The sequence below is a fragment of the Thamnophis sirtalis genome, unplaced genomic scaffold (assembly GCF_051295495.1).
Source record: "Thamnophis sirtalis isolate CommonGarterSnake01/CBP01778 unplaced genomic scaffold, rThaSir2_p1.2 scaffold_1, whole genome shotgun sequence".
Lineage (NCBI taxonomy): Eukaryota > Metazoa > Chordata > Lepidosauria > Squamata > Natricidae > Thamnophis > Thamnophis sirtalis.
Genome location: NW_028261381.1, coordinates 171,911,833 through 171,930,535, shown reverse-complemented (window position 1 = coordinate 171,930,535; position 18,703 = coordinate 171,911,833). Strand labels below are relative to the sequence as shown.

General features: G+C 46.8%; 1 protein-coding gene across 1 annotated transcript in view; it reads right to left on the bottom strand.

Annotated features, from left to right (window-relative positions):
- Positions 1 to 18,703, bottom strand: part of SHC2 (SHC adaptor protein 2) — an 80,768-nt gene that overhangs the window by 18,179 nt on the left and 43,886 nt on the right. Inside the window, 4 exon segments of the mRNA XM_087704993.1 lie at positions 4,606 to 4,694; positions 4,697 to 4,782; positions 6,266 to 6,392; positions 15,276 to 15,327. Of these exon segments, the coding sequence (XP_087561119.1) occupies positions 4,606 to 4,694; positions 4,697 to 4,782; positions 6,266 to 6,392; positions 15,276 to 15,327 (354 nt within the window).

The following is an 18,703-nucleotide window of genomic DNA, read 5'->3' as shown; positions in this document are numbered from 1 at the left end:
GCCACACCCACCATGGCCACACCCACCCAGCAACCAGGCAGAGAACCCATTGCTGAAATTTTTGAAGCCCACCCCTGGATAAACCTTAATGACTCTCAGAGAGAGTGCTAATGATTAGATGACTGCAAAGAATATAAATCCTTCCATTCCCCACCATCCAGTCAGATCTGAAGAAGCTTCTTGGGTGAGAAGCGAAATGTCTTCAAAGAAAATGCACAGGTACAGTATAGGTCCGGGATGGCGAACCTATGGCACGTGTGCCACAGGTGGCATGCGGAGCCATTGGTCAGGGAACTGTCTCCCCCGCCCCCAATTGCAGCCCTCCCCATCCCCAACCAGCCTGCAGAGGAGAAATACAATGCTGATCAAAGCCCTCGAAATCCAGTTTGACGCCCCAGCCCCATGGATGGGTTGCTCCCGGTTCAGTCCGGTTTGAGAGAACCGGTAGTGGTAATTGAGCATGGGTCACCAAACCAGTAGTGATGGCTGGCTGGCCACGCCCTCCCCAAACCGGCTCACTTGACAGACTCGCCCTGACTCGTCTTCGCCACGTGCATCCACACAACTGCCCCCTAGTGCCTACACACAGGTAAGCAACGTGGGCTGCTCAGGGAGCCCCGAGGCTTCGCAAACCACCGCCTCCTAAGTGGGATCGAGCCTCCCCGCCTCCTCCATGCATGGAAGCAAAGAGGCGGCAGTTTCATTTGTTTCCTGTGAGCTCCAAGGGGGTGGAAGTGGGGCCGAGCAGCCAAGCAAGCATGCCCGGATCTGCCGGCTGCCTCTTAATCTGCAGTTTACTCATGAGCAAGTTTACTCCTGAGCAGAGTGCTCAGCAGCGGGCAGGTTTTGGGCTTGCCACACCCACAAAATAAGCCACGCCCACACAACCGGTAGTAAAAAAAATGTGAAACCCACCCCTGTCCTGCCCCATAATATTCTGGATAAATGGCCATCCAATCTCTTCTTGGAAACCCTCCCTTGATGGAGCGCCCACAACTTCTAGTGGCAAGCCATTCCACTGGCTAATTGTTCTAACTGTTAGGAAATTTCTCCTCAGTTCTAAGTTGCTTCTCTCCTTGATTAGTTTCCACCCATTGCTTCTTGTTCTACCCTCAGGTGCTTTGGAGAATAGTTTGACTCCCTCTTCTTTGTGGCAACCCCTGAGATATTGGAATTCTGCTATCCTGTCTCCCCTAGTCCTTCTTTTCATTAAACTAGACGTACCCAGTTCCTGCAACCGTTCTTCATATGTTTTAGTTTTCTGTGATTAAGAAACAAAGGAGCGGCTTCTTCTCTTCGTTCTTGCCTTTCTCAGTCTCCAGTATGTCATTTACATCAAACTTTCCTGCACTCTCTATTTCTCAACAAGTCTATCTTTCTCCCCAGATATAATTAACATCTGTTTGCATTCACCAACGCAGCTGGGTTAAGCCTCTACTTGGCATTCAAGCTACGCTATTGGCATTTATCTTTTGGAATTGGTTCGGCGGCTGAATTACTCATGTTTCTTTAATGCTCTGCACGTCCACGGGAGCCCATCCCCTTAGCAGAGGCTGCTGCCGAGTTCGGATTTCCACCGAAAAGGATCTTAGCACGAGGGCAAAGAATTGGTTTGCCTATTTGAGCCAAGGTGGCGCAGTGGTTAAATGCAGCACTGCAGGCTACTGCTAGATCAGCAGGTCAGCGGTTCAAATCTCACCGGCTCAGGGTTGACTCAGCCTTCCATCCTTCCGAGGTGGGTAAAATGAGGACCCAGATTGTTGGGGGCAATATGCTGACTCTCTGTAAACCGCTTAGAGAGGCCTGAAAGGCCTATGAAGCGGTATATAAGTCTACTGCTATTGCTATTGCTATTGCTACAGTTTTAGCCCTACTGCCCTTAGGTGAATCTAGGGCAGGAATCGGTTCATAATCCAGAAGAAAACTGTCCTTGGCCAGCCTCTCCCAAATTGCGTTTACCCTGTAGGGCTGGACTACAGCATCCATCACTCCCCTGTTGCCTGGGGATGATGGAAGGTGTAGTTCCCCCTGCAAGAATGGCATTCTTTCAAGCCAAGGTTTTCTAATTGGCATGCTGAAGGTTAATCTCCTATCCAGAGGTGGTATTCAGCTGGTTCTGACCGCTTTGGGCAAACCAGTAGCGGAAATTTTAACTGGTCAGAGAACCAGCAAATGCCACGTCTGACTGGCCCGGCCCCTTCCAGGAGTCCCCATGCATCCGTTTTTGGTTCCCAGGGAGGCTTGCTAGGCTGAAAATGGGTGGGTGGGGGGCGCCCCGTTTTGGCTCCCAGGACAAAAAGGAGAGGAAGGAAGGACCACAAACCCTGGCACTAGGGGGCAGCTTCAGAGGATGCATTGAAAGAGCACAGCAATCCAGGGCTGGAAGGGACCTTGGAGGTCATCTAGTCCAATCCCCTGCTCCAGTAGGGGACCTTATATCATCTTGGTTATTTTGGAGCCTCTAACACAGAGGAGAATTTCCCAGAAACCCCCAGGCCTTGCCAACCTCTCCTTCCCTCCTAGTAAAAAAAAAAACCTAGAGCAAAAATTTCATACAGTATTAAAAAGACGAATAAAATGGGCGGGCTGCTGTGTATTGTTTAATGGGCTGCTAAATTGGCAAAATGGACTGCTGAATTGGCCACGCCCACCCAGTCACATTGACAACCTGGCCATGCCCACCAAGCCATGCCCACAGAACCAGTAGTAGAAAAATTTGAACCCCACCACTGCCCCTATCGTGATAGTTTTATTTTTAAATTAGTCTAAGGTCGAAGGATATTTTTTTCTGCAGAAGAAAAAGATTTACCGGATTTTTCAGAGTATAAGACGCACCTTCTCCCCCCCCCCCCCCACATACACAGCGTGGAAATGTTATGCATCTTATACACCGAATACAGCTATTTTTGGCCTCCCTGCCCCAGCATCCCATTTTTGTGAAAAACGGAGGTGTTTTTGCCTTTCCCCAGCCCCCAGCAGCACACTGCAGGCTTCAGCAGGGCTGGGGACAGGCAAAAATGCCCCCGTTTTTGCAAAAAATGGGTACAAAATGGCCGTTTTTCACAAAAACTGAGGCCCCAGCAGCACTCTGCAGGCTTTAGGTGGGCTGGCGGAAGGAAAAATTGCCCCCATTTTTGCAAAAAACAACACCTTTTTTTCTTACTTACCTCTTCGAAATCTTGGTGTGTCTTATACTCTGAAAAATACGGTAAATAAAAAAGCACACACATCTAATGTTTGATTAATTGTGGGAGGGGGGGACACCTTTGGATTGCAAAAAAGGAGGTTTTAAAACAACCAATTTCCTCAATTACAGGTACTCCTTGACTTACAACCATGCGTTTAGTGACCAAAGTTACAACGGGACTGAAAAAAGGGACTTATGACCATTTTTCACACTTATGACCGCCGCAGCATGTGATCGAAATTCAAGCTCTGGGAAATTGGCTCATATTTTTGACGGCGGCATGTCCCGGGATCATGTAATCCCCTTTTGTGACATTCAGACAAGCGAAGTCAATGGGGAAGCCAGATTCACTTAACAATTGTATGGCTAATTTAACAATTGCAAGGATTCAACAAACCGGTTTGTGAAAAGAAAGGTCATAAAATGGGGCAGAACCTCCTTCTTAACAATTGTCTTGCTTAGCAGCAGAAATTGCAGCCATAAGTCAAGGACTACCTGCAGTCCTTTGCCACAGGGTATTTTTCTGCAGAAGAAAAAATATTTAAATTAAAAAAATACACATATCCAATATCTGGTTAACAAAGGGAGGTGGCACCTTTGGACAGCGGAAAAAGAGTTTTTTTTAAAAAACAGCCAATTTCCTAAATTATATGGATCAGCTGCCAAAAAAGCCAACACAGTTCTAGGCTGCATTAACAGAGGGATAGAATCAATATCATGTGAAGCGTTAATACTACTCCATAAAGCCCTATTAAGACCATACCTAGAGTACTGCATCCAATTTTGGTCGCCATGATGTTAAAGAAAGATTAAGACTCTAGAAAGAGTGCAGAGAATAGCAACAAAGATGATTAGGGGACTGGAGGCTAAAACATATAAAGAACAGTTGCTGGAACTGGGCATGGCTAGTCTAGTGAAGAGAAGACCATGGGAGACATGATAACAGTCTTCCAATATTCTCAGGGGTTGCCACAAAGAAGAGGGAGTCAAGCTATTCTCCAGGGCACCTGAGGGTAGGATAAGAAGCAATGGGTGGAAACTAATCAAAGAGAGAAGCAACTCAGAACTGAGGAGAAATTTCCTGACAGTGAGAACAATTAATCAGTGGAACAGAAGTTGCCTCCAGCAGTTGTGAATGCCCCAACACTGGAAGTCTTTAAGAAGATGCTGGATAGCCATTTGTCTGAAACAGGGTTTCCTGCCTAGGCAGGGGGTTGGACTAGAAGACCTCCAAGGTCCCTTCCAACTCTGTTATTCTATTCTTTTCCTCTTCTTCTTCTTCTACCACAGGAAAGGTTTGGTGAGGGTGGGAGTGGGGTGGGAAGAGATTGTGTTTAAGGGACAAATGACGGTGCCCTTTAGTTGAGCTAAACAGGCTTGGATACACCAGCTGGACCTGCCAAGGGCTTTGGGGTTACCTGGCTGAAATGGGTGGCATAGGATCCCAGAGAGAGTGTGTGGCTGGAAGCCGATCCAAAATGGAGGCGAGAGTCCACCAGACCGCCAAGGGGGGCTGCTTCCCGGGGATGCTGTTGTAATAGTTGTGTCCCGAGGAGTCTTCCTCTTCACCCCAAGAATCGTCCACTCCCATTGTCCTGATCAGAAAGACAAGTGTGGACAAGGCCAACACTATATATAAATTGAATGAATGAATGAATGAATCAATCAATCAATCAATCAATCAATGCAACAAACAAACAGACACCAGAAACAGGGGCACAATGTCACATATTTCAGAAACATAGACATCTATAATGTGTCTGTGTGTGTCTGTGTGAGAGTGTGTATGTTTGTGAGAGTATGTGTGTGAAAGTCATGTGTGTGTGAGAGAGTATGTTTGTGTCTATGTGTGTGTGTGAGAGTATGTGTGTGAAAGTCATGTGTGTGAGAGAGAGTATGTGTGTGTCTATGTGTGTTTGTGAGAGTATGTGTGTGTCTATGTGTGTTTGTGAGAGTATGTGTGTGAAAGTCATGTGTGTGAGAGTATGTGTGTGTCTATGTGTGTTTGTGAGAGTATGTGTGTGAAAGTGGTGTGTGTGAGCCTGTTTGTGTGTAAAAGTCTCTGTGTATAAGAATGAGTGTATGTGTATGTATGTGTGGGAGAGACTCTGCATGTGTACATGTGTGTGAGAGTGAGCATAAGCAAGTATGTGTGTTTGGGAGAGAGAGTCTATGTGTGTCTGTGTTTGTGACAATCTGTGGTGGGAGAATCTGGGTGTGAGAACCTGTGTATATATGTGTGTGTGTGTGTCAGATTCTGTGCCTGTATGCTTGTGTATGTGTGGGAGAGAGAGTCTGTGCTTGTGAGGGAGAATCTGTGTGTGAGATTCACACTATCCATATGTGTGTGAGAGAGAGGCGTGACAATTACATGATCAAAGCCCATTTTTACACGGTGTGTGTAAAATTGGGAGGGGGGGCTTCAACATCCGGTCTCCCCACCCTCCTGGTCCAGCTCCTCCCACACTACTCCTAATTGGCTCTTGGGTTAGGAGGGAGGGACTAGCTCAGTGTCAGCCAATGGCTGAAGGAGGACTAGAACCTGGGTCTCCTGACCCCTAGTCTCCCTTTTCCTCAACGGATTGGCTGTTGGACTGGACTGGCTCACATTCAGCCAATGAGCTTTCATGACTTGAGGAATACTAGATTGAGGGTCTCCCCATTCTTAGTCCAGCATCCTCCCCACTACACCTGATTGGGTCCTGGGCTAAGAGGGAGGTACTGGTCCAAAATCAGCCAATGAGCTTCTGTAGCTGAGGAGGACTACAATCTAGGTCTCCCCGTTCCTAGTGCAGCCACTTCCTCACTATATTTGATTGGCTCTCGGGCTGAAAGGGAGGAACTGACTCACATTCAGCCAATGAGCTTCTGTAGCTGGTTTGGGGACTAGAATCCAAATTTTCCTGCCCTTAGTCCAGGATCTTCTCCATTAGATTATATTTTATTGGATCTTGGGATAAGAGGGAGGGACTGGCCCAGAGTCAGCCAATCAACTGACTGGGGCAGGAGGGGGAAAGGGCAAGTCCAAATGTACAGATGCCCAATCTTCAACGCTGGGGAAACTGAGGCTACCCATACCTCTCCTGGGGTGCTACAGTTTGGGGAGGGCTATGCAGGTACTGCTTGAAGCGGAGCTCAAAGGCCTGCCCGATGGTGCTGATGATGCTTTGCGCCAATCCGTCGCAGCATTCCAAGATGTGGCAAGCTGCCAAAGAGAGAGAGAAGATCCGCAACCAGACGTTAAACTTATTCCCCCCGCAAACAGATACACAACAAGACACAAACAGAGACCCAACAAGACACAGAGACACAACAAGACACAGAGACACAAGACAAAAACAGAGACACAACAAAACACAGAGACACAAGACACAAACAGAGACGCAACAAGAGACAAACAGAGACACAACAAAACACAGAGACACAAGACACAAACAGAGACACAACAAGACACAAACAGAGACACAAAAAGACACAACAAGACACAGAGATACAAGACACAAACAGAGACACAAGTTAGGCTAGCTAGCTGCTGCCACACCGTGAATGACTGCCTGTTTTAAAAAGCCTCTTTAAAAGCGCCCTCTACTATGAGGCAGGAGAATTGCATGCCTCATCTAGTCTGACTTTTTAGGCGCTCGAGCAGAGTTAAGCGAGAGTTAAAAGCCTAAAAAAATCCCGAGGTAGTTGAGGCATGCAGTTCTCCTGCCTCATAGTAGAGGGCGCATTTTGTAGAGGCTTCAATTCTGTCGTTCTGTTTAAAGCTGCAGCGTCGCGCTCACGCTTCCTCCTCTCTTTCTCCGTTTCTGATGCCCCCCACCCCCACTCCACGCTCCCTCTTTTCCTTCAAATTTCTTATTTTTTTCTTTAATAAATGCAATGCTCAGGCATTCTCTCCTCTCCCGCGATACCCCCCTGACTAAAGCACATTCTTTCGCCCGCCTGAGCTCGGGGCAGCCCGCCTGAGCTCTGCTGCGAGCACAGGCGGCCGAAAGGAAGTGCTTTAGTCAGTGAGGTGTCGGGGGAGAGGACTGCCTCCGTGGCATGACAAAACCGCGGTCCACTAAAGCGCGCCCGATTAAAGCGCGTACCTGACATCAGCAGCAGCGTGACAAATACGACCGCGGAGAAAAAAGGGCGCTTTAAAAAGCGCTTTTAAAGCAAGCCGATTCACGTAAAGGTAAGGGTTAGGTTTAGGGTTAGGGTTAGGGTTAGGTTAAGGGTTAGGGTTAGGTTTAGGGTTACGTTAAGCGTTAGGGTTAGGGTTAGGGTTAGGGTTAGGGTTAGGGTTACGTTAAGCATTAGGGTTAGGGTTAGGGTTAGGTTAAGGGTTAGCGTTAGGTTTAGCGTTAGGTTAAGGGTTAGGTTTAGGGTTAGGTTTAGGGTTAGGTTAAGGGTTAGGTTTAGGGTTAGGTTTAGGGTTAAGTTGGGGGGGGTTAGGGTAAGGTTTTCGCGTTAATTTTAACTTTACCGCTCACAGCGTGATGTTTTCGTCGCGCTGTGATGACGTCAGGTACGCGCTTTCGTCGAGCGCGCTTTAGTCTACCGCGGTTTTGTGGTGGAACCGACTGCCTCACCAGCCATAAACCTCACCGCACGTCACTGTCACTGTCACAGTAAGTCCACCACTTACTGTCTATGGAGATTCTCAGTCATCCAGGTCATGGTTGTCCCAAAGGTGCTTTTTCAAGAGGCAACTGGGACTTCCTTTTGTTTTCTATGAAGTGAACTTCATAAAGTTCATCCTATTAAGTTAATTGGATGAACTTCATAAAGTTCATCCAATTAACCAGTGGAATGAATGTCTTTCCTTCAGAAGTGGTGGGTGCTTCATCACTGGAGATTTTTTTTAAAGAAGGGACTGTATATAGTCACTTGTCTGAAATGGGGCAGGGTCTCCTGCTTCAGCAGGGGGCTGGAGTAGAATACATCCACAGTCCTTTCCAGCTCTAATTCTGATTAACGCAATGCACAAGGCAGGAGAACAAATCCATTGGAACAAGGTTCAGCAGTCCATCTGCATTCAAAAGACAAATGCCACTCTTTTGAAGACCCCCCAAAGTCCACATTTGGGACAGAGAGGACAGCTGGCTTGAGAGAGGGATCAAAAGAAGCCCTTATGTTAAAATTGAACAGCCCCCCCTCTCAACAGAGGAGGAGGGATATGACATCATCGATCTCCATTCTACAACACGGTCCTTTCAGCAGTTCCAAGAAGGCTCCACACTTCTTTGCTCCACTCAGGTGACCCTGAAGACACAGACAAACCTCCAGGTGGCCTCAACGACTCTCTCAAAGGATGCAAATGACCAGCTGTCTGCAAGGAATATAAATCCTTCCATTCCCCACTCTTCAGTCAACGTGAAGCCAAACATCTTCAAAGGAAAACCAAAGAAAAGTCCAGTTGCCTCCTGAAAAAGCCCCTTCGGGACAACCAGGACCTGGATGACTGAGAATCTCTACAGACGGTTAGCTGTACTATTTGGGATGAACAAGCTTGGAATGGTGTGGGAGTAGGAATGGATGTCCAGAAGAAAAATTGCAGACTACAGGACCCATTTAGCAATAGCAATAGCAGTTAGACTTATATACCGCTTCATAGGGCTTTCCAGCCCTCTCTAAGCGGTTTACAGAGTCAGCATATCGCCCCCACAGTCTGGGTCCTCATTTCACCCACCTCGGAAGGATGGAAGGCTGAGTCAACCTTGAGCCGGTGAGATTAGAACCGCTGAACTGCAGATAACAATCAGCTGAAGTGGCCTGCAGTACTGCACCCTAACCCACTGCGCCACTTCGGCTCTATTTGCACTAGATGCAAATGAGGACATAGATAACTCCCCAAGTGTATTTGTATTTGTATTTATTTGTCTTGTATGCCGCCCACTCCTGAAGGACTCCGGGCGGCTCACAATAGACAAGGGAAGGGGAAAACTGGACAAAGACAACACTTTAAAACAAAAACCGCAACATTCACAATTTCCGTGGGCTGGATGTTTCACAAGCCCCCCCGGCCTGCTGGAGCAGCCAGGACTTGGTGGCTTTGCGGAAGGCGGGGAGGGTAGTAAGGGTCTGGATCTCGACGGGGAGATCATTCCAGAGGGCTGGAGCTGCAACAGAGAAGGCTCTCCCCCGGGGGATCGCCAGCCGACATTGCCTGGCGGATGGAATCCGGAGACCTAATCTGTGAGATCTAATCGGTCTATGGGAGGTAATCGGCAGGAGGCGGTCTCTCAGGTACCCAGGTCCGATGCCATGTAGGGCTTTAAAGGTAGCGACCAGCACCTTGAAGCGGATTCGGAGACTAATGGGTAGCCAGTGCAGCTCGCGGAGGATAGGTGTGACGTGGGTGTACCTGGGTGCACCCACAATCGCTCACGCGGCTGCATTCTGGACTAACTGAAGTCTTCGAACACTCTTCGAAGTGCTTCATGGGCCCTCTCAAAGGATGCAAATGACCAGCTGTCTGCAAGAGTTTAAATCCTTCCCATTCCCTTCCATCCAGTCAAGAGCTGAAGAAGCTTCTTGGATGCGAAGAGAAACATCTTCAAAGAAAAAACAAGGAAGACCAGTTGCCTCCTGAAAAAAAGCACCTTTGGGATTGCCACCCCTTACAACCATAATTCTGGGTTCGATTATGATGATACCTTTAGGATTATCTGTACACGCTCCAACCAACCCATGTGTTCTATACCTTCATACATAGCACATCCAAGATCTAAAAGTCTTGTCATGTTTACCATCAACCAAAAAAAGCAACTAAGACAATCAACTTTGATCCATCACCATTTTCACTTAATCCCTTTCAGTAAGATTGGGAAAGAAAGGTGTAAATTAGAAAAAAATTAGCTAAGGGCCAAGAGCATCGCTCAATTTAAGGACTTTTCATCGAAGATGCCGTAAGCATAACCAAACACTCGGTTCCACCCAGACATCTTCCCACTATTATCAAGGGAGCATCTTGGCATGCCAACATTTTATTTATCTCTTTATCAAATTTAGATACCACCCGTCTCTCGTTGCCCACGTTCCTCCAGCTTGGCATTACTGACGCCCTCGGTTGTCTCTGCAACGCTTAAAATCCTACTTTAAAAAAAAAAAAAAGCCTGCAGAGCAGAGATGGGATTTATTATCTGCCGATGGGTAAATCTTTCAGCAACCTGATAGCATAGGGAGCGAAGAAGAGCGAGGCTCAGAGGAAGCAGCTTGCCTAAGGCAGCTAGCCAAGAGAGAGCAGAGCTGATAGCTGGCCCCAGGGTGCCCTCTGTCAGCCCCTATGTTACAACCCTCACCCTCCAAGCTAAGGGGCAGGCAGAACGTTAGCTGTCTCTTGTTTTGTTGCTGCGGTGTTATTCCTTCAGGTTTTGACATTTCAAACTACACTGTTCCTTGCAAATCTTAAGAGGCGTAGCATGCATTTAAACAGGCCCTTGTCAGGGTTCCAAAAAAGCATCCAAAAGTAAATCAGAGTCCAAGGCAAAGGATTGCTCAAAATTCCAGTTTATTAAGAGAGCCATGTTGGCACATCTGGGGAAACCCGAATCTGAAAGCTTCCCGGTTTTCCCACCCAGTTGAAAGTTCAAGATCTTGCCCCATGAATTATTGATGCAAAATGATGTTGTGTGTATGGATTCAATATTTAGACTACCTTGTTTAAAATTAAGGAATAATAATTATAGTTGAAAAATTGACACATAACAATAATATATCTATGTTTACCAAATGAGCAACTTGTGACTCGATAACCATGGAAAGGATGCACAAAAACTTGTAACCAAATAACACGCTATATGAAATGGAAGAAGGATGTGTGTGTTTATGTTTTTGTTTGTTCTTGTTTATTTAAAAATATTTTTTTTAAAAAAAAAGATCATGCCCCTACACCAGTGGTGGTTTCAAAAATTTTTAGAACCTCTTCTGTAGGTGTGGCCTGCTTTGTGGGAGTGGCTTGCCGGCCATGTGACTGGGTGGGACTGGCTTGCCAGCCATGTGACTGGGTGGGCATGGCCAACTTGTAAAATGTGGTGAAACTCACTTAACAATGCTTTTGCTTAGCAACCAAAATGTTGGCTCAGAAACTCTGGCATTTGAAGCACGCAAATCTTAAAGCTGTCAAGTTACAAGACCCTCGCACCCCTAACCCTTTAGAAAGAAAAACCCCAGGGGTGTTCAAACTTGACAGCTTTAAGACTTGTAGACTTCAACTCCCAGAATTCCTCCTCTCGCTCTTCATCTTGATGATGTACGGATGGGCGGGGGGAGGGAGCTGGAACTGGTTCTAAACGGCATGGTAGATTTGTGGAACCTCTTCTATAGAAGAGGTTAGAACTGGCAGGAACCCACCCCTGCCCTACACCCACAAGTCCATCACATGGTCCAATCTCCACTGCCGTGCTGGCAGCTTCCACCCATCCAGTTCTGGTCAGGTGCAGAGAGTTCAGAGAGAAAGGATGACCTTGGCTTTCTAGAAAGAATTTTGTTTTGGCTACATATCATCTAACTCCATACAATCCCCCCTCCCATTTTCCACAGTAGAAAATGCATAGTAGAAGAATAGAAAGCGTGGCAGGCCGAAGAGCCGAAGATGGCTGCAGGCCTGACAGTCATTTGACTTTTTTTTAAAAAGAAAAGAAAAAATGAAACAGAAAAATGGTTTACCATTCTTTTATACACACGCACCCACCCACACAAAATCAGAATAACCAAATTGGAAGGGACCTTGGAGGTCTTCTAGTCCAACCCCCAGCTCAAGCAGGAGACCTTATACAATTTCCTACAAGTGACTGTCCAGTCTCTTCTTAAAAATCTGCAGTGTTGGAGCATTTGCAACTTCTGGAGACAAGAAGTTCCACTGGTTGATTGTCCTCACTGTCAGGAAATTTCTCCTTAATTCTCTAGGTTGCTTCACTCCTTGATAGTTTCCATCCATTGTTTCTTGTCCTGCCTTCTGATGCTTCGGAGAATAAGTTGACACACACACACCCCTCTTCTTTGTGGCAGCCCCATAGGTATTGGGACACTGCTATCTAGTCCTTTTTTGTCCCAATTTGGATATGTGAATGTATATGTACAGTATACTTGTATGTGGTGTGTGTCTGTATACACACACATACACACATATCCCTATCCACAGTGAAGCAACATGTTAGACTATATTCCATGATTGTTGTTAGTCAAGAAGTTGTGTCCGACCCATCGCAACCCCATGGACAATATTCCTCCAGGCCTTCCTGTCCTCTACCATTTAAGCTCACGCCGACTGCTTCAGTGACTCCATCCAGCACCTCATTCTCTGTCGTCCCCTTCTTCTTCTTTTGCCCTCCATCGTTCCCAGCATGAGGCTCTTCTCCAGGGAATCCTTCCTTCTCATTAGGTGGCCAAAGTCTTTGAGTTTCCTCTTCATGATTTAGGACCTTCTAAAGAGCAGTCAGGGTTGATCTCCTCTAGGACTGACTAGTTTGATTACCTTGCAGGAGTCTTCTCCAGCACCAGAGTTCAAAGGCCTCCATTCTTTGGCGCTCAGCCTTCCTTATGGTCCAACCTTCACAGCCATCCAGTGCAACTAATTTTCAATGTAGAGACTTTTATCGTGCAGGGGATGGATTTAGCCTGATAATTACAAATAGATCTAGGAACAGGCACCAATATATTCAATATATTATCCTGTACAAAAGGTAGTCTTAGACTTACGACCGGAAGTTCCGTTGCTGAGCTAGGCAGTTGTTAAAGTGAACTGGGCCAACTTTTTAACCTTTTGCTGTTGTTGTTATCACTTGAGTTGTTTAATGCAGTTCCCCAATCTTTCCGGCTTTGGAGACAAGCAAGTGGGAGAGAGGAATAGCAGTAGCAATAGCAGTTAGACTTATATACTGCTTCATAGGGCTTTCAGCCCTCTCTAAGCGGTTTACAGAGTCAGCATATCGCCCCCAACAACAATCCGGGTCCTCATTTTACCCACCTCGGAAAGATGGAAGGCTGAGTCAACCTTGAGCCGGTGAGATTTGAACAGCCGAACTGCAGAATTGCAGTCAGCTGAAGTGGCCTGCAGTGCTGCATTTAACCACTGCACCACCTCGGCTCCACATGAGCAACGGGGAAGCACGCATGCATGTGCTCGCCCACTGCTCATGCAAGCGGGGATGTATATGCCCACCCTGTGTGCGCTCGCCCGCCTCTTCCACAGCCCAGTTCCGAATAGATCAAGTGCCCCAGGGGTTAGGGACTCCTGGTTAAATGTATAGAAAAAGGACATGGAAAGAATAATAGAAATAACTACCGTATTTTTCAGAGTATAAGACACACCTTTTTCCCTCAAAAAAGAGGGTGAAAATATGGGTGCGTCTTATACACTGAATACAACATTTTTGGCCTCCCAAAGCCCCACCCCCTTCACCAAAATGGCCATGCATAGCCTTTAGGAGCCTTTCAGACTGCTCCTGGGGGCTGGGGAAGGTAGAAATGAGTGAAAAATGGGCCGGTTTTTGCTCAATTCCCCCCCCCCCAGCCCCCAGGAGTACTCTATAAGCATCCTAAAGGCTATGCATGCAATTTCTTTGACATAAAACAGACCCATTTTCATGAAAAACTGACTGTTTTTTCTCATTTGAGGGGGGGGGGCACCCCCCAGGAGCACTCTGCAAGCCCCCTAAAGGCTATTCCTGCCTTTTGGTGGGGGGAACCGGACCCGTTTTTGCAAAAAAAACCAGACCATTTTGGGGAGTTTTCCAGAGTGCAAAAACATTTTTTTTTTTAAATTTGCCTCTTCAAAACCTTGGTGCGTCTTATACTCCGAAAAAATACAGTAGTTGTTAAATGAATCCCATTTCCCCCGTCACTTGTTGGAAGCCAGCTGGGAAAGGGTCAGATGGGGATCACATGACCCCAGGATGCTGCAACCTTGTGCAATTTAGCAGCTGTGATCTGCCACGGCTTTCCTCTAAGTCCCATCCAGAAGTGCTGCGCGCTTTCCGGAGAGGACTTAAAGGAAAGTGGAAGCTCACAGCTGCTAAATGGCACAAGAGACGCTCTCTCTCCCACCAAGAGCAGCAGGGGGGAGAAGCAGCTACTGACCCAGAGGCCACATGGAAGGTCTCCGCCAGAGACCGAGCCTCGGCAAGGGATAGCTGAAAGATCTCCGCTGCAGCGCTTTAGGTAATAGCAATAGCAATAGCAGTTAGACTTATATACCGCTTCATAGGGCTTTCAGCCCTCTCTAAGCGGTTTACAGAGTCAGCATATTGCCCCCAACAACAATCCGGCTCCTCATTTTACCCACCTCGGAAGGATGGAAGGCTGAGTCAACCTTGAGCCTGGTGGGATTTGAACAGCCGAACTGCTGAACTGCAGTCAGCTGAAGTAGCCTGCAGTGCTGCATTTAACCACTGCGCCACCTTGGCTTTGAGGCCAGAGGGGGGCAGCGGCATGCGGATGGAAGCCCGGGACAAGGCTGAAGCCGGGGAATGGCGCATTCCCCAGCCGAGGCAGGTGGTAAGCAGGTGGTAGCTCCAGGGCAAGGCCGGAGCCGGGGAATGGCATGTCTCTGGGCCCCGACCCAAGGCGAAGGGGGTGGCATGCTTATATTTAATGAACAGAGCAGGCGAGGCACTGAGATTAGTTGGACGGTCTGGACCACGTGGCGAAGGGAAGATAATATATAGGGAAGGGCAGGTTGAAGCAGGGTGGGTGGGGTTTTACCGGTTCTCCAAACTGTGCAAAAATCATGCCAACCGGTTCGTCCGAACTGGTCCAAACCGGCTGAATCCCACCCCTAAAAGGGATGCTACGATAGTTGTAACTGCAAGGACTGGTTGTAAGTGATTTCTATCAGGGCAGTTGCAACTTCGGAGAGTCGCTAAATGAATGGCTGTAAGTCGAGGAGTATATCACAAAATGCACAGACATGGGTATGGATATGGATATATCAACCTATGGGAAAAAAATTGGTGACGCCTCATGTATGCATTAGTCCGTACACGCAGATGAAACATAGCGTAATTTTTTAAATAACAAATTTTGCAAGCTTCTGCACCACGCCATGGTTATAGCTTTTAAAAAGTGGGGGTGGGGGTGCTATTTCTCCAATCACACTCACCTCGCTGGTTGATGGGATCCTTGGCAACATAAGCGACGTAATCAGTTGTATCCTGGATGGAAATATAATTCAGGGGAAAAAAGAGAGTTAAGTTGGAGGCTGTTGAGGCTAAGAAGCAGGACTTATCGTTGGGAGGAATTAAGAGGAAGAAACGTTGAGATAAATTTAGCCTGAATAAGTTACGGCCTGTGATGGGATTGAAAAATTTTAGCAACCGGTTCTCTGCCTGGTTGCTGGCAGAGCGTGGCCATGGGGGCGTGGCCTACTTGGCTTCCTGCACCACGGTGGGGATGGGGCATTTTCACCCTCTTCAGGCTCTGGAGGCTTTGCTTGCGCCTCCGGGAAGGCGAAAACCGGCCTCCCTTGGGCTCTGGTGGCCGGAAACGGCCCGTTTCTGGACCTCCGGAAGGCCTATTTTTTGCAGGACCTGCACATACCTGAGATGATGAACAGGCCGCGTGGAGATTCCTGGGAGGAGAGGAGAGGGGTGGGTGGGGCCAGCCAGTCCTTTCAATTACCGGTTTGGCGAACCAGATGTAAAATTAGTATCCAGTTCGCCCGAACCAGTCCAAAACGGCTGAATCCCACCCCTGGTTATGGTCACATCCATTAGCATTCCTCAACCTCCAAATATGCTGCACTACAGTTCCCATAATCCCCTGCCAAGGGTTGAGTGTGATTTTTTTTTAAATTATCATTAGAACGCAGAGCTGGGCCAAAGATGGGAAAGGTATCAGCCCTGCACTAGTTTAGCTGACAAAGATGAATTTTTTTATTTGCAGAGGGTGTGGGTGACTTCTGTATTGAGAAGTTGCCTTGGCCTGTTGCGTCTTTTTGACGCAGCCGGCAGGCGGGGCCAGAGCCAAAGGCTCCTGATTGGCCCGGGCGCGCCTGCCGGCTGGCGGGAAAATCACTGGCCACCGATTGACAGCCACCTGACAGCTGTCAAGTATAAATAGCTGTCAGGCGGCCCGCGCGCTGTCCGTGTTCTGAACTTGTTAGTTGCTGTTGCCTGTTAATAAAGACGCTGACTTTTACCTCACGCCTCATACTTTAAAGGCCAGATTTCACCTTGACCACTTTTCTATGTTTGTTTTTAATCCCCACTTTTACATTCCGCGGTCGAAATGTTCCCCATGGTGAGAGTTGGTCAGTTGTGAATAAAAGACGGGGCATTTCTTTACGGGAGGATTTAAAGGAAGTTGGGAAGGCCTCCGAGGGAAAATGTGGGGTTGGACTAGATGACCTCCGTGGAACCCCTTCCAACCTTCTCGTTCTAGGATTCCATAAAAGAATAAATTAACCAAGGTTAGGGTTATTAACCTTTGCTTGTCCTGCTGCGGGAATGCATCTGCTAGATCTTTCCTTGACCTGGTTAAAAGCAGACTGGAATAATGTCACTCAATCCTTCCTGACATTGTTTCTCAAGATTGGCAGCTTGAAGACTTGGGGACATCAGTTCCCAGAATTCCCTAATGAGCTATGCTGGCTGGGGGATTCTGGGAGTCGAAGTCCGCATGCCTTATGGCGCACAAGATTGAGAAACACTAAATGAAGCAATACAGAAAACTGTAACTCTATAGTGCCATCTACTGGGTGCTTGAATGTTTCCAACCCAAGTAGAATCATGTATACAATGAGGGATGTCCATAGGGTTGCGGGCAAAAAAGTCAAGATGGCTGCTCCACTTGACACCATCTTGGTTTTTTTTTTGGCCTATCTCTGCGAGGGTTCTCTCATGATACGTACACCAAACCTTTCTTTTCCTCCTTTATTTAAATCTTTACATATTTTCTCCTTTGTTCAGAGTTTTTCTGATAAACCCAGGAGCCAAATCTTAGCTGTACTTTCTATACTTCCTTCAGATTGCACTCTATATCTGAGTCTCTTTTTCCTTCATTGATTTTTATCTGTTGAAGCTCAGTAGGAAGGATTGTGTGAGGAACTTCCTAAAAATACTAAATTAACTTTTGGGGTCATGTTTTAACCAAGGACGTCCACAGCAGGATTTTTTAAAAAGTCAAGAGGCTGGGTTTTTAGATTTTTCAGTTTTTTTAATTTGGTGTATTTTATATTCCTTCTAGTTTTTAAAGCTTTTTACTGTTGTTTTTTTTAAAAGCAAAAGCTTTAAAATCTTTTTAAGCTTTTACTGTTTTTATTCTATTCTTCCTACGCCGATCTATGACAATAATAAATATTTTACTTGACTCTATCTATATGATTGAAGCCCCGCCCCTTTTAAAGGAGGCATGGCTTCAATCCCACAGGCAGAGCTGAGTGGCCATTTTGACTTCTTTGACCTCTCTTGGCTTTTGGCCTTGATTTGAACAGATTAGTTTTACTAATTGCAATGAAATGGCCTGATCCCATCTTGACCTTGGTGAAGCCATAACGTGGGGGAAGGGAATGTCATATTTAGGATATTTTTTAATGGGAAGACGTCAAAATTCAAACAGAGTAATGTTTGAAACTGTATGATAATGCAATGAAGTCCTGCTTTATCTTGAATCATGCAGGCAGCACACATGTAAAAAATGACATGTCATGTCTGCAAGAAGCCATCTTGATTTTTTTTAACTCTGTAGGAAGTTAGCACCCAGGCACCCCTCCTGGAGGAATGAAATATTTTAGGAGATATTAAAAAGGCAGGATATTATGTTTCCCTGGATGAGAAAAGGAGAAACATGTTTTTAAAGAAAAAAAGAAGCTTCCTGCCCCACCCCCTTCAGGTCCAGGGTGATGGGATTAAGACATGGCCCTCAGGACATGATAGGACAGTGTTTCTCAACCTTGGCAACTTGAAGTCCTGTGGACTTCAACTCCCAGAATCCCCCAGCCAGCATAGCTATGCTGGCTGGGGGATTCTGGGAGTTGAAGTCCACAGGACTTCAAGTTGTCATGGTTGAGAAACACTGTGATAGGATTAGCCTTCTACCCATCTCACCACATGGCACCTGGGAAGATTACATCACCCAGCAAGACTCAACCAAGCCTGGGACTCAGGACAGCCGACAGAGTTGCCCCTTGGATGGCCCTATGGGAGTCTGACAACCAATCAGAGTGCAAGCTCAAATTCAAAAGCACAGAGAGGGCATAAAACTCAGGCACTCTTCCCTTTTTTTTCTTCACCCAACATCTTCAAAGGATGTGATCCTGTCCACCATCAATAAACCTCTTTCCAACTAACTTCCATGAATCCAGTGTCTTTTTTCCCCACTTGGAAATGAACCCAGATGGACATTTCTTCCAACAATTCCTCCCTCTGTTACATCAAGGTTTCCCAACCTTGGCCACTTTAAGATATGTGGACTTCAATTTCCCAGAATTCTCAACAATGGCTTCTCTGGCTATGGAATTCTGGGATTTGAGATTTATACCACTGGAAGTGAATGGTTAGGAAACCCCGCCCTCAGAGGTGGGTTCCTACC